The sequence below is a fragment of the Platalea leucorodia genome, assembly GCF_965183815.1.
Source record: "Platalea leucorodia genome assembly, chromosome: 1".
NCBI classification, from domain to species: domain Eukaryota; kingdom Metazoa; phylum Chordata; class Aves; order Pelecaniformes; family Threskiornithidae; genus Platalea; species Platalea leucorodia.
In genome coordinates this window covers 136,874,465-136,888,145 of record NC_138823.1, presented here as the reverse complement: position 1 = coordinate 136,888,145, position 13,681 = coordinate 136,874,465, and the positions used below count along the sequence as shown (strand labels likewise).

General features: G+C 34.7%; 1 protein-coding gene across 1 annotated transcript in view; it reads right to left on the bottom strand.

Annotated features, from left to right (window-relative positions):
* DGKB (diacylglycerol kinase beta) overlaps positions 1–13,681 on the bottom strand; it is a gene marked incomplete at both ends in the record, with an annotated part of 334,114 nt that overhangs the window by 197,688 nt on the left and 122,745 nt on the right. Inside the window, 3 exon segments of the mRNA XM_082329956.1 lie at positions 4,444–4,604; positions 7,115–7,204; positions 9,657–9,742. Of these exon segments, the coding sequence (XP_082186082.1) occupies positions 4,444–4,604; positions 7,115–7,204; positions 9,657–9,742 (337 nt within the window).

Below are 13,681 nucleotides of genomic sequence, written 5' to 3'. Positions count from 1 at the left end.
TCTGATTCTACATTGCTCTTAGATGTTTTCTAGCTCCTGCTTTGAAACTGACACACAGCTTGGCTTATGCTTTGTATGGTTCTTCTGTGCTTTGTGCTTTCATGAGGTTGAACATTGCACATAATCATTCAGCTACTACATCTCACTTTGTTTCATACTTTTCTCCCTGTACTTATACATAGTACAGTACATACACTTATGTACATATCAGAGCTCTGAGATTGCTGTAGAAAAAATGCATTTTTTGGCTTGAACATATTAATCAAACTTTTCACATGCACATGGTACTGCAAAACATTGCTTTTCAACTTAGTGCATCATTTTCCTTCCAATGGGTAAATTGCCTTCTGATTGCTGCCTATGATAAAACAAGCCAGATTAGTACATGAGGAGAGAGCAGTGGATGTCATGCCCAATTTCAGCGAGGTTTTGAACACCATCTACCCCAGCACTCTTGTATCCAAGTTGGGATATTATGGTCTTGATTGGTGGAAAATAGGTTAAAAAAAAAGACTGCCTGGATGACCTGGCTCACAGGCTAGAATAGAAGGCTTCAGGGAGATCTAACAGCAACCTGCAAGTACCTATGAGGAGGTTATCAAGATGAAAAAGCCAGGCTCTTCACAGTGGCACATAATGGGAGGATGGGAGAACATAAGTTGAAACAAGAGAGATTCAGACTGGATATAAGGAAAAACATCTTCATTATAAGGACAGTCAAGCACCAGAACAGGCTGCCCAAGAGAGGTTGTGCCATCTCCATCCTTGGAGGTTTTTAAGACCCAACTGGATAAAGCCCTGAGCAATGTGACCTGCTGTCATAGCTGACCCTGCTTAGAACAGGAGATTGGACTAATGACTTCCTGAAATCCCTTCCAACCTGAATTATGGTCCTAAAGCACTAAGAGGCCCATGCCAAGCACAATTTTATTGAGTTTTACTCCCCTGGCCTTTCTAAGTATACATTGAGATTGTTTGTTGTCAAATACAATTTCTCCCATACTGTTACAAAATTCATACAGCAGGTGCTATTCATATCGGATTAGAGACTGTGCTTATTATTTAGCATGAATCTATGAGGCAATGTGCAATATGTTGTAGGTTACCATTAGTTTTCACAGTGCCTTGGAGAAGCAGTAAAAATGAAAAGAGGGTGTAATTCACTTTAGTGTAAGTTTCTGCATGTAGGCAGGAAGAATCACCTATGAAAAACCCAAATGAGAGATGAAGTAGTGGTTCTTCAGAATAGTATCTGAAATTAACAATGAATCACAAGTCAAATATGAATAAAGAAATTCATGCTAATATTAAGAAGGCTGATTTTTCTTCATAAAGGTATGCTCTGCAAGACATGAATTAATTCCTCTTTTCCACTCAGGGCTGATAAGGCACCAACTCCAGCACTGTGCCTAATTGGGAGCACCATGGTTCCAGAGAGATATGGACCAAAGGGAGTAACTGAATTGAATTCTCACATTTTATTTGAACACAGATAAAAGCAACACATGTGATCAGATGTCTGGAAAACATTTGCTGTGAGGTTGAACAAATTGGAGATAGAAAGGCTACAGAACACAAGACTAACGGATGATCTGATAGATCTTTTAGTAAGTAACAGGTAGTTTAACAGAGGAATGGAATAATTTGTCTTCCTTCTCCACTCTGTACAGGACAGAATTACCTGGGCCCAGGCTACACCAAGACGACTCAGGTTAGATATGAAAGGAAATTTCAGAGTAAGGACAACAAAGTAATACAGATCATCACAGGCAAATTTCCTTTACTGGGAATGTCTAGAGACAAACCAGATAAACATCTGCCAGGAATTAGGCAAGTGCCACTAACACTACCTTAGTGAGAGGAATGGACAGATGACTCAATGATTTTCTATGGTTCTACGACTAACATAATCTATGATACCAATCCTTTAGGTTTCTCTTAATACAACATTTTAGGCAGCACTAGTATTTTTTTTGCTATAGGCTTGATTCCAGTTATGTTCTTGGGTACCAGCAGCTATGGACTGGTGTGCAACATGGTGGTAGATCATTGCTTTCCCAATACAGTACTTGCCAAAGTTTGTATTAGGCACTGAGTACTGAAAACAATTTTGCTTTTATGAAATTAGGTTTACTTTAGTCGTAGCCAAGTTTGAGTACTTTGTCTATTTACATAGGCAAACATATTGCCTGGCTTTTTCAAGAGTTATTATGAGTTATTATGAATGCTACCTAATATATGAATTACACAATTTTAGCAAGTCTAAAATCCAATTTCTGATTTTCTCTATTTGCTTTGTCTTATTCACACTAACGAAATTGAGAAGCAGGCATTTAATATATTCCCATGTATGACAAACTTGGCAGATCTTACTCCTTCAAAAATGCGATTGTACAATTTTAGAAGCTTTTCTCAATGCAACATATTGTATTGTCCATTCCTGGTATAATTTTCTGGTGTTCGCGTTTCTATTATGTGAGGAATCATAAGGTTTGTGTTATTAAATTTATGAATTTAAACTTTTTAACTGAAAACTGAGTCTTCTGGTTGTCCATGGAGCCTGGTGTATAGAGCCTGCTATCTTCCTGCAGTATTCTACAAGTAATTTACATTGTCCTTAATAGTATTATGATCTTGCCACTGTATAATTTCAGTTCAACTTTTTTTCTTGAATGCAATTCTGTTTTCTTCCCTTGAAAAATGCGAAAGGATTCTTTGAAGCCTAGCACATTCACAGATGTCCCAGTATCTACTTGGCATTCGATTTCCTGTTTCTGTGCTGTGTCTTTACATGTGGTGGTACTCTACATTTTAGAAACCATTTAAATTGCACTGTATTAATATATAGGTGTAAAATCTCATCCCTCCTCCCTCTCACTTCTTGCTTGTTTCCTTAGTATAACACACTCATTTTCCTTCTTCATCTGTGAGCTTTAGCATCGATATTCCCTTTTGACAAAGTCACTGAATATGTCCCCCTGTGCTGGGCATTTTCTGTTATCATGGTATTATTTTTCCTGTAACCAAAGATTTTCCTTTGCACTTTCTCTCCTATTTATGAACTTAATTTTGCACTGGTTTTGGTGCATATACTTTGCATTTATATACTTCTATATACTAATTTCTGTTTTTTTTCCTGTTGCTTCTAGGTGTTCTCTGCACTTGCTTTGAACAACAGAGGCTAAAATCCAAACTATCAAAGCAAAAAAAAGCTCAACAATAATTTCTTATTACTTAAATATCTTAACTTTGGGGAGACCTGATTAATTGTTTTTTCAGCATTTAGGGCTACACAGTACAGGAAACCAAGGAACTGTTTTAAGGAATAGACTGTCTCTGCATGTTGCTGATAGGCACTGTATCAAAATTACAGAATTGCAATTAACATGTAAAAAATTCATCAACCACTTAAAGCTGGGGCAGAACCTTGTTAATGCTGAAGCACAGTGATCAAATAAATTAAGCACGCATCCTTAATTTCCTTGGATTTACAATGTTGTATGTTGTACTTCCCGTTCAAACAATTTTCTGTAGAATTTTGAAATACTGGATTGTAGAATTAGAAGTGGATTTTGATTTTTATTAAAAAAATAATCTACAGATTCACGTAATATATGTGGAACAAGTTGATTTCAGAACAGCCAGAGCTAGCTATTGGAGAGAGTGTTCCCAAGTTAATTAGACTTCATTTGTGTCCGAGTTAAAAATCTTATTTATGAACGATTCAATCTGTGAAATTTGGACCTCATCACAGTCCCCCTTCTGCTTGTGTTTGAAAGCATATCCAAAGCAAAAGGCTGAAGAGTCACACTGGACATGCCTAATTCACCTCATACACGCAGTGTGGATAGCCGATATAACGGGAAACTATAGAGAAGCACAAGCCAGAGAGGCGGTTCCTAGGACACAAAAAGCTTCTTAAACCCCTTTTCTTCATAATTCATTCTAACTGTGAATATCCCCATAAGACAGAACCAAGAAGATACTTGTGGGGGTTTTTTATATTATTTTATTTTATTATTTAAAACTGCCCTGAAGAAATAAAAAAATGCCACTGTTCTTTTAAATAGTTCTGATTATGTGAATACTAAAGAAAAAGGTTATTTAGAGTCCTTATTAAGTGATTAGTTTTCCTTTATATTTTTATAGGACCTTCACAATGACAATCTAAATTTAGTGCTATGGCTGCTCATAAACCATTAGGAACAACACAAATATCTTCTTTATAGATGGGAAGGTAGAAGGTCCTGAAAAATAATTCTCGTTTGAACGTGTGGAAGTAAATTTATGTAAATTGCTGTCAGTCATCTATGTATTCATTTCACTAGCAAAATAACATTATAAATGATCTGTAGCCAACAATTCTTCACTTGAAGACATGCAATGCAAATATTCATTCAAAACCGAAAAAGAAAATCACTTAGGGATAAGCATAAGTCTTACCACGCCAATAGAAAAGTAGTTATTGATGATGTTGTAAGGCACTGGGTCTCCTTTCTCATCTTTATCATTGGGTATAACTTCAAATTTCCACCTGTCCAGCAAAATCTCTGAGCTGTTCTCAATGTCTTTTAAGATCTTCATCAAATTCTCACCTTCGTAACCTAGCAAAACATGAAAACAATTATTTAATCAATCATTCATTCATTCATTTAATCATTCTTTCTAGATGACTGGAAAAATTAAAACTATGCATATAAGACATGAAAGCAGGATTGTGTTTGAAGTATTGATAATTTTCCAGCATCTGTCATTAAAAGGATTACAACTACAAACCTGATTTCTGCACTCAGCTAAATTAATGTAAATTTAGATCAATTCTACAGATTTCACTGGGCATCAGATTTCTAATGGAGAAAATAATTTGATCTTCAAAACTTGCGAATCCCTTGAATTTTCCAAATTATTATAGCAGTTATCCAAAAAGCTAAGGTTATACTTTGCAAAATGTTCTTGCTATGAAATTAATCTTAATATTTAAATTCCTTTGTTTTCAACATTTATGGAAGAAAGACATACAGTAGATTTGTCTTATTAAAGTCTGACCAGAGACTGAAAGGTTAAAAGTTGTCCACTATTTTTTGTCAATTGTTTCAATGTGGTTTAGCATAACAAATCCAAAATTTCAAATCCATAACTGATGACTTATCAGCAGAACTAACATTTTTCCATCTTTCAGCCCCTTCTTTATGAGCCTCATCCTGCTCTGCAGAGAGATCTTACTCACCAAGAAGCTCTCACTTGTCTTTAGGTAATTCACTAGTAGTAGTAGTTCACTACACTGTATGCTTAACTCACTAGAAAACTTGTGTATACTCAGGAGCGTGTAAACAATATACAGTACGTGTGTGTGCACGGATAAAAAGTGTGCGTATTTTACTAAGTGACGGTATCAACCCTGAGTACTATTCAGACAAAATGACTTTGTAATAGATAACTAAGATATGTGGATTCATTCCTTCTTCAAATCAGAAATAAATTTCCATATTGAAGCAATATGTACTTCCTGGGTCATTAACAGTTTCAGCAAGCAAAGCCATTCAAAGCCTCCCTGCTCAAAACCCATTGCTGATGTATTTCTTTAGGGCCGTATAGTATGTTTTTGTTAGTTACTGCCAACCACCGCATAACAGCAGCATGCACAATTCCATTTGTCTGCATCCTTGAGATCACTCACCAGCAATTTAGTTCCTGGAAGCCCTGTCTCCTCTCCCATCTATGGAAGTTCCAGAAAATCTGTGTCATGGCATTGTCTACCACGAAGCAACCGGGCAAAGAATGATGAAACCCAGAATATTTTCATACTGTCTTTTTCTACTTTAGTCCAGATGGAATCACTCAAAACTGAAGGTAAATATATAGAAGTGAATGGAAGAACAGGTCCTGACTAATGTAATCAAATGCTCTCCTAGCTAACCCTGTTTAGAACAGGAGATTGGACTAGCGACTTCCTGTGACCCCTTCCAACCTGAATTATTCTATGGCTCTATGAACTGTTTAGGAAGTGAAGCAAGGCTGATTTGATTGGGGTTTTGGTTGGTTTTTCTTCTTTTCTTTCCTAAGTCTATGTGAATAAGCAATCACCAGTCATGACAGACAAAATAAAGGAGGTCCTCAGATGATTTGACAGAACATTATGGTAACAAAGAAGTTCTCTAGCATGGAAACTACTGAGAATTTGCTAAAGACTATCTGGTAACAAGGCAGACATTTGGAAAGGAAACTTGCTGTGATGAAACAGAAGGAAGAGGTATTTACAAAGGCTGAGAACTTCCAAATAAACAGCCAAGTTCAAAATACACAACATCTCAACTGAAATGACCAACAGAGACCTGAACTAGAACTAGCTGTGAGCCCATAAACTGACATGCTTTCATCAGAGACTGCATCTTGCCTAAGACTTTCTTCTTTGTGTCTCCTTCAAGTTACCCTGTAATGCAAATCCTGAATGGAAACAAGTTATTGGAGGAGCTGAGAGTAAGGCTCTATACATCCAGGAAAGGATGCAAAGGGTATAAAAGGTTTGACTTCACAAATATTCTCCTTTCAGCATTCTTTGCCTTCTCATTTCCTGATAAATAGCACCACAGCACTTATTGTCTGGAATCCTCTGTAGAAGAAGAAAAGGGGAGTGGATCAAAGGAACTAGTCTGAGGCTGAGACACATTTTTCATTCAATATTTATGAATATTAAAAAAGATGAAACCACTCCAAACCCATTATTAGCTGTTTTCAGTAACCCTTTCAGAACAGCCCCAATTAAAATCCATTTAAGAATACTCCCTTTATAAGGTATTGATCAAAGAAATAACTGCAATACAGACGGTAAAAAGCCAACCAAATAGCTGTATACTACTCTCATTGCACCTTGGAGCCTTTTTGGTGTCAGCAGAAGCTACAAACAAGGTATGAAGAGTGATTACGACCTTTAATATCTATGAAATCATTCATATAACATTTACAGACAGCTAATTCCAAAAAGAGGAAAGGTGGTAACAGTTCTTTACATACATCATAAAAAAAAAAAAATCCAAATGTTGAGAGTAGACTTTGATGCAAAAGTTATTTTTTTCCTTTTAATTACATAATGCATTGTATTTTAATTTGTGTTTACCTCCTCCCCATCTCAGACACCTTGCTAAATCATTGCCAGTCCCAAGAGGCAGGATAGCAACTGGAGGATGCTTAATCAAGTTTGCTTTCTCTGTGAATAAAGAAGGAAAAACATAACTAAGGAACAAAAAAATCTAATTGTATGGTACTGATACAGTAACTGTGTTAGGTTTTGTTTCAGTGAAAGACGGTGATACATGTTTTGTATATGAGATTATGCTGCCTGCTCAGCAACAAGCATTTCACCCAGCCACTCCATTATGCAGCCCCTTCTCCAGTCAATATTCAATCCTTAATCCTAATTTACTCGATTGTTATCACAAGGACTTCTGTAACCCATAGATGTGATAAACATTCATAAACAATGATACTCAAGATCTTTCCGAGACTGAACATGTTGTGCTCTCTGTTGCTCTCAGCTCTGCCATTCCCAGCTATGAATGCAGAAGAGCAATAGTTAAGGGCATGAATAATGAGATGAATCTTGTACTTTTTCATCTGGGTGACCAAATTTGTGTTTAACTGTGTATTCACTTGGATTCGTGTCTACACATGAGCACCATTACCAAGAACTCCCTGGAACCAACATCACGGTTTTGCTCATCAGGAATTAAACCTGCTATTCACAATGAGCATTTATCTATCTGATCAAGTTTCTAAGTCAATATTTTGTATTTAATAAGTAACATTTTGAAATGTATGAACTTACTGTGTCTTTTGACTCTTTACCAGTACTCTTCCAGCATTTCAAGCCAAAGGATCTCTGTTCAAAATCCAATGGGAAAACCCTTGTCAAGAAACACAGCCTTCCTGAAAGCTGGAAGTGGGGCATATGTCCCCCAGGTATAATATTTCAAATATATAATTTCTCAAATTTCCCATTTAATTGGAATGAGTAGCATATCTAGTTTAACAGTTATACTTGAATAGTTAAACAATTAGCTATTTCGTTCATAGAATTTTGCATAATTATCATCAATTCTCAGCAGGAGTTTATATATCCAATGGACGTGGCAGGGACATCTTGTTATTTATCAATTTCTCTCTTCAATTCTTTAGGAAGACTTAGTGTTTACAATACCAGTGTACTGCAAAGCTTTAAGAGAGTTTAACATTTAATAGAATAATAATAAAAAAGTAGTTTAAAAGTCTTAAATTGAGGAGAAAAAAGTTTGGATTTTTTTTTTCTTTTTTATGTGGTTTGTTTCTTTTTATTTTTTCTTCTTGCTTTGCTCTCAGCTAAGATTCTTTGTAGATCAGGAGATCAGGGAAGAAAAGATCCAACTAGAAAGTGTCTGTTTCTCAAAACAGGTGATTTCTTAAACTTTATATACACTACTTGGGCCAAAGGGCTTTGTTCGCTAAAAGACAGCATTCAAAAATCTATTTCCTTCATCTATGAAACAAATGGATCCTGGATCCTTCAAATTATTTCTTAGTTCTGTACCACAAAATGTGATGCAGATGATTGACAGCATTTTATTAAGACAAAATGCAGTCTTTTGTTCAAATAATGACACTGAAAGGGAAAGTAACTGCATGGCATTTTAGATCTCATAGAAAAAGGTGATGACACAATTAACAGCTGCAAAACTTCACTCCTTCCAAGTTTAGGCAATACACTTGTTATTTATGTACATTGATTTTTCGATTTTGAAAGCTATTCCAGAGTTACAATCAATAGCTTGTATTTGCAAAAAGTTTTTTTTTCCCCAAACCAAGACATATGCCTTTGCTGTAATCCATTTCTCCATGACATCATTTTTTACATTTCATTGAACTTTAAAAGGTTTTCTGGTCCACATCTCCCACAAAGCGCACACTTTTAAATACTCTTCATCCAAACTTTCAGTTGATGCTTTTGACCTCTCTTCATCTCCTTCCTAATTTCCATCATCACTCATTCCCATTTTTTTTTCTCTGCAGCCCGTCTAAGGCCAAATAAACAACCAAGTGGTGTGGGAGATATTCTCCCTAATAAGCCTTGAGAAGTTTAAGTCTGTAATATCTTGACTTCTGGGCCTTTCTAATGATTTGTACAGAGGACTTTACAGCCAACTGACTGAAAGAACTCCGAAACTGAAATGACGTACATACCTTGCTGCCCAGGCATCTACATAGCTGTCAAACAGTCCTTTTCAAAAGACTGTTATCCCATTATCTCCATTATGGGATAATGGAGGATAAACAAAAATTCGGTAACTGAAAAACCAAATGAGCTAAGGTAAATGGTCTTAAAAGAAATAACTTACATTTGTTTCAGTCTGGGGAATAGACTTTGAACTGAAATTAAAATAGAGATTCAAATTTCTTGTTTTGTGGAAATCCAGAGGACTACAAACACTGGACTTATCTAGGGGTTTTGAATATCCTTTGCAACTTGAATATCCTTAAAAATAATAATGCCCCAAACTAATGAATTTCAAAAATTTCAGTGAACAAGATCTTGTTTGAAATAGCTGTATCCATACTTTGGTATATAGGAAAGAACAGTAAAATGAAAAACATGAGTCAAGCAAAACTATGTAAATGCTATTGATTACCTATGCAATCCAAAATCCAGCCTACTGTTCCATCTCCACCACATGCTAGTACTCTGAACTCAGGAACATCTCGGAAAAAATTTAACCTAAAAACAGTAAATGAAGATATCTATTTAATTATCATAAATGCATTGTGCATTATGTGAACATTTTATGGCTTAAGACATTTCATTTAATAGTAAATGGCAAGCGAACACATGAAATAATAATCACCTCTGCTCATGCATTCATTTTTTAGACAAATACAATCCAACATTGTATTATCTGAAAAATTTAATATGAAATTGTTAATTCAAGGGCTATTGTGGTACACTAATACTAGAAATAGCTTGGACCTGATGATTAATCCAAATCTTTGTCTCAGTTCAAATCTTGTTTGAAGCTATTGTCAGAAAACATTCTGTTTACCTAGTTATAAATGGATATGTAGTCTCTCAAGACAGAAAAGTCTAAGGTGGCTAAATGTATTAGCCACAACATTTCCTTGTGAGGTGCTGGCTATAAAAGCGTATGAAAAACAGCGTATTTCTGATAGTACACTAATACATAATAAGCTGAGCATTTTGTGGTTGATAAAAACAACTTTGCACCATGGTTTAATACAAAATGAGTAAGCATCAGATTGAATGCACCAATTCGATCATCCTACAAACCATATTTTAAAAGTTAAATATCTCTGGTAATGTTTGCCTGGCTATTTCTGCTTCCATATCCATTGAGTGCTGGACAGTATCACCACCTCATTATCCACTTCATTCAATAATGGTGAAAAATGAGGATATATTAAAGGAATTCTAAGTTTAAATACTTAAAATTTAAAAGCATCTTTTCAGGATAGCTTTTGACACATACTGAAATTAGTCCTTACACATAAATTGTGGCTAGACAAAAACCTTCCAGTAATTTTGCTGCATTACTATGTATGTGTGTGTGTGTGTGTATGCACATTCACAAATATTTTATCATTAGTGTCACAGACATCTTAATGCATATTCTATATGCTAGTGACCAGCTCTGATTTACAGTTTGCAATCTCCTAATAAATGCACAATTAGTACATTGTACCCAAATTCTTAAATACAAATATACACAATAACTTCCAAGCATTTAATTCTAGCTATTTTCCATATGCAACTTTAATGCTGCACAGAAAATGGTGCTCCTGTCCTTAGAAAGTTTTAAAAATTCTTTTAGGCCTCTTGATAAAATCAAGAACACGTGAAAAAGTACGGAGTAAAAGAAAGAGCATGGGAGAAGGAAATGGAAAGCACAATGGTCACAAAATGTTATTTAAGATGTAGAAGATGACAGGACAACTTCTTGTTCTATTAGTTTTATATCTGAATTTCAAGGTTAGCAAAGCTACATAGAATTAAGCCCTTCTCACCTCTTACGTTCTACTTCACATGTCCACAGGACAAGTGCTATAGGATCTCTTGTGATCCAAAACGTCATGTGCCAAATCTGATGGGGTACACTTGGGTAATACATCTTATAATAAGCATATGTGCTGAAAGACCCTCTGCTGGAAGTCACCTCCTCCCACTGTAAGAGTGGGCACTGAGATATGCCCTGGCCCACAGGTGTGCACCTCTGTCACTTCACAAGACCTGGCAAAGAGACAAATGCCTCCCATGACCAGCATTCCCACTTTGACCCAATGTGTTGGGTCTGTAGAAAGTTAGCAGATCTAATTATATTGCTTCCAGTAGTGAGGGTATTTCAGATTAATTTAAAACCAAATTACAGCCCAGAGGTGATGGCAGGGTACTAACTTCTATAAATATTTAAGGATTTCTACCACATGTAACAGATGTCAAAAAGAAAGTCTGGAAAAACAAATAAACAAACACCAAAAGTACAGAGTTGATGCTAGCATTAATCCAGATAGGCAGAACATAGACCTAAACCTCCGTCTCCCTTTTCATAAACAAGCATCCTCACCATATGGCTAACAAACATTCTTTTTGTTTTGACTGTATATTTAATCTTCATCAAAAAAGTATAACTTCCCAAGAAAGTGGGGGATTTAAGAATCTGACAAAACCATATTGTCAAAAAAATTCTCAGTAAGCTTCATTCATATTTCCCCTGGAGCATTTTATATTCATACACAGTGAATTTTCCAAACAATTTCATAATACAGCATTAAGTTCACATGACTTTTTCTCTTTATAAATTTAAATATAAAAATAATACATACATTATATAAATACATAATACATAAAAAACATAAAAATAAAGCATAATATACCTTACATTGTATATTTGCATATATAAATATAGTGTATATAAATATACTATAACAGATATAAATATTTATAAAATAAAATTAATTTATAAAATTAAATAGTTATATAATTATATATGTAAATAAATCTCACTTCATTGAATTAGAATGTGCAGACTACATTAAGAGTTGGGAAGGGAACGTGGTTTTCTGTTTATAAGGTTTCATTCAAACTCAGTAAGTGTTATAATCGTAAAGAAAGTATTTGACAGATTTCTTAATAGAACTTAGGATAAAGAGTAAGTATTGCCTATCAAGATAGCTCTAGTCAATCAGTGTTTTAATAACACCTGTTACCTCTTATCCACAGAACATTTTTATATGGTTTGGAAAAAAAATATTGTTGGAAAAGAATTTAGTTAAAATGGTTTGAAGTGGAAATAAAAAAAGTGGAAGTCATCATAAGGGCTTTGTGCACTGTCAGACTACGGTAAAGGAACAGAATAGAAAATGTAGTCCTATTTTCTTAAACTGATTTATAAAATTGCACAAGAATTCTAGGTGTATATATATAAAATAAACATCAAATAAACATCAAATAACATAAAAATATAAAACAGTACTTAGAATGGGTCTCCACCCCCAAAATTTTATCTCTACTTTTAAAAAAATTATTATTTTTTAACAATTCAGATGATTAGTATTTACATAGCACAATATGACAAGTATGACATTAAGTACAAAGTACAAATGTCTATTGTATCAATAAACTTTACAGAAATTATGACAATAACCTTGACAGAAATTAAATAGGATATGAGAAACAGGTAAATCAGAAACTCCAAAACATGTCTGTTATTGGTATCAAATTAATTTGTACTATAATTCACACAAAATCATTTAATACATGACTTTTTTTTTTTTCAATGAAGAAAAATATTGCCACTAAAAAAAATTTCCCTTTTATTTATGGATATGAGAATAGGTAGATTTTTTTTATAGAGATTTGATTTTTATAGACGTTATAGTAAAAAGCTTTCCTACGTCACTTAACATAAGTCAGTGGAGCTGCAATGGTACCTAAGAACATTAGGCTGGTACAGACTGTAACCCATGTTACATCTATTCTTCAGTTACTGGCAAAAAGGCAACAAGAAAGATCAGCAGAACTTCCACTAACATCTCTACCACAGGACAAACAAAACTCCTGATACATTTGGGAATAAAAGATGAAAAGCCACAACTGTAATAATTTACAGGAAGACAAAAAAAATGTATGGCTGCATACTAAGGCCTTATGATCACTTAACAGCAGGATATTTTTGCTAGATGAATTGTTAAATGATTCTGGAAAATGAACCATTTTTCTTTCTACTAAGAAAGGTCAATACAACCAATCCCTAAATGTGGATTACAAGAGATTATTATATTTGATTGTATTTCTATCATCAAAATTGACAAGATCATCTAATTCTTGCCTGATGATCGAATTCTTATATCATTAAACTGCAGCTTCCCATTTTTTTACAGTATCTCCCAACTTTTCACATTCTACAAATTCCATAAGCATACACATAGTTCTTCATCCAGGGTCAATAATTAACACAGTAAATGGGCTCAGTCATAAGACTGAGCTGGAAAACCTATCAATAGATACCTTCATCTCGATAGCTCCCTTGTAAATTGACCTGTTTCAGTCTTCCCTAATCCAGTTTCCTATCTGCTGGAAGTAAAACAAATAAATTTAAACCACTGAAGGTGTTTGATACCAGCCTACTTTTATTTTATTTTGCAG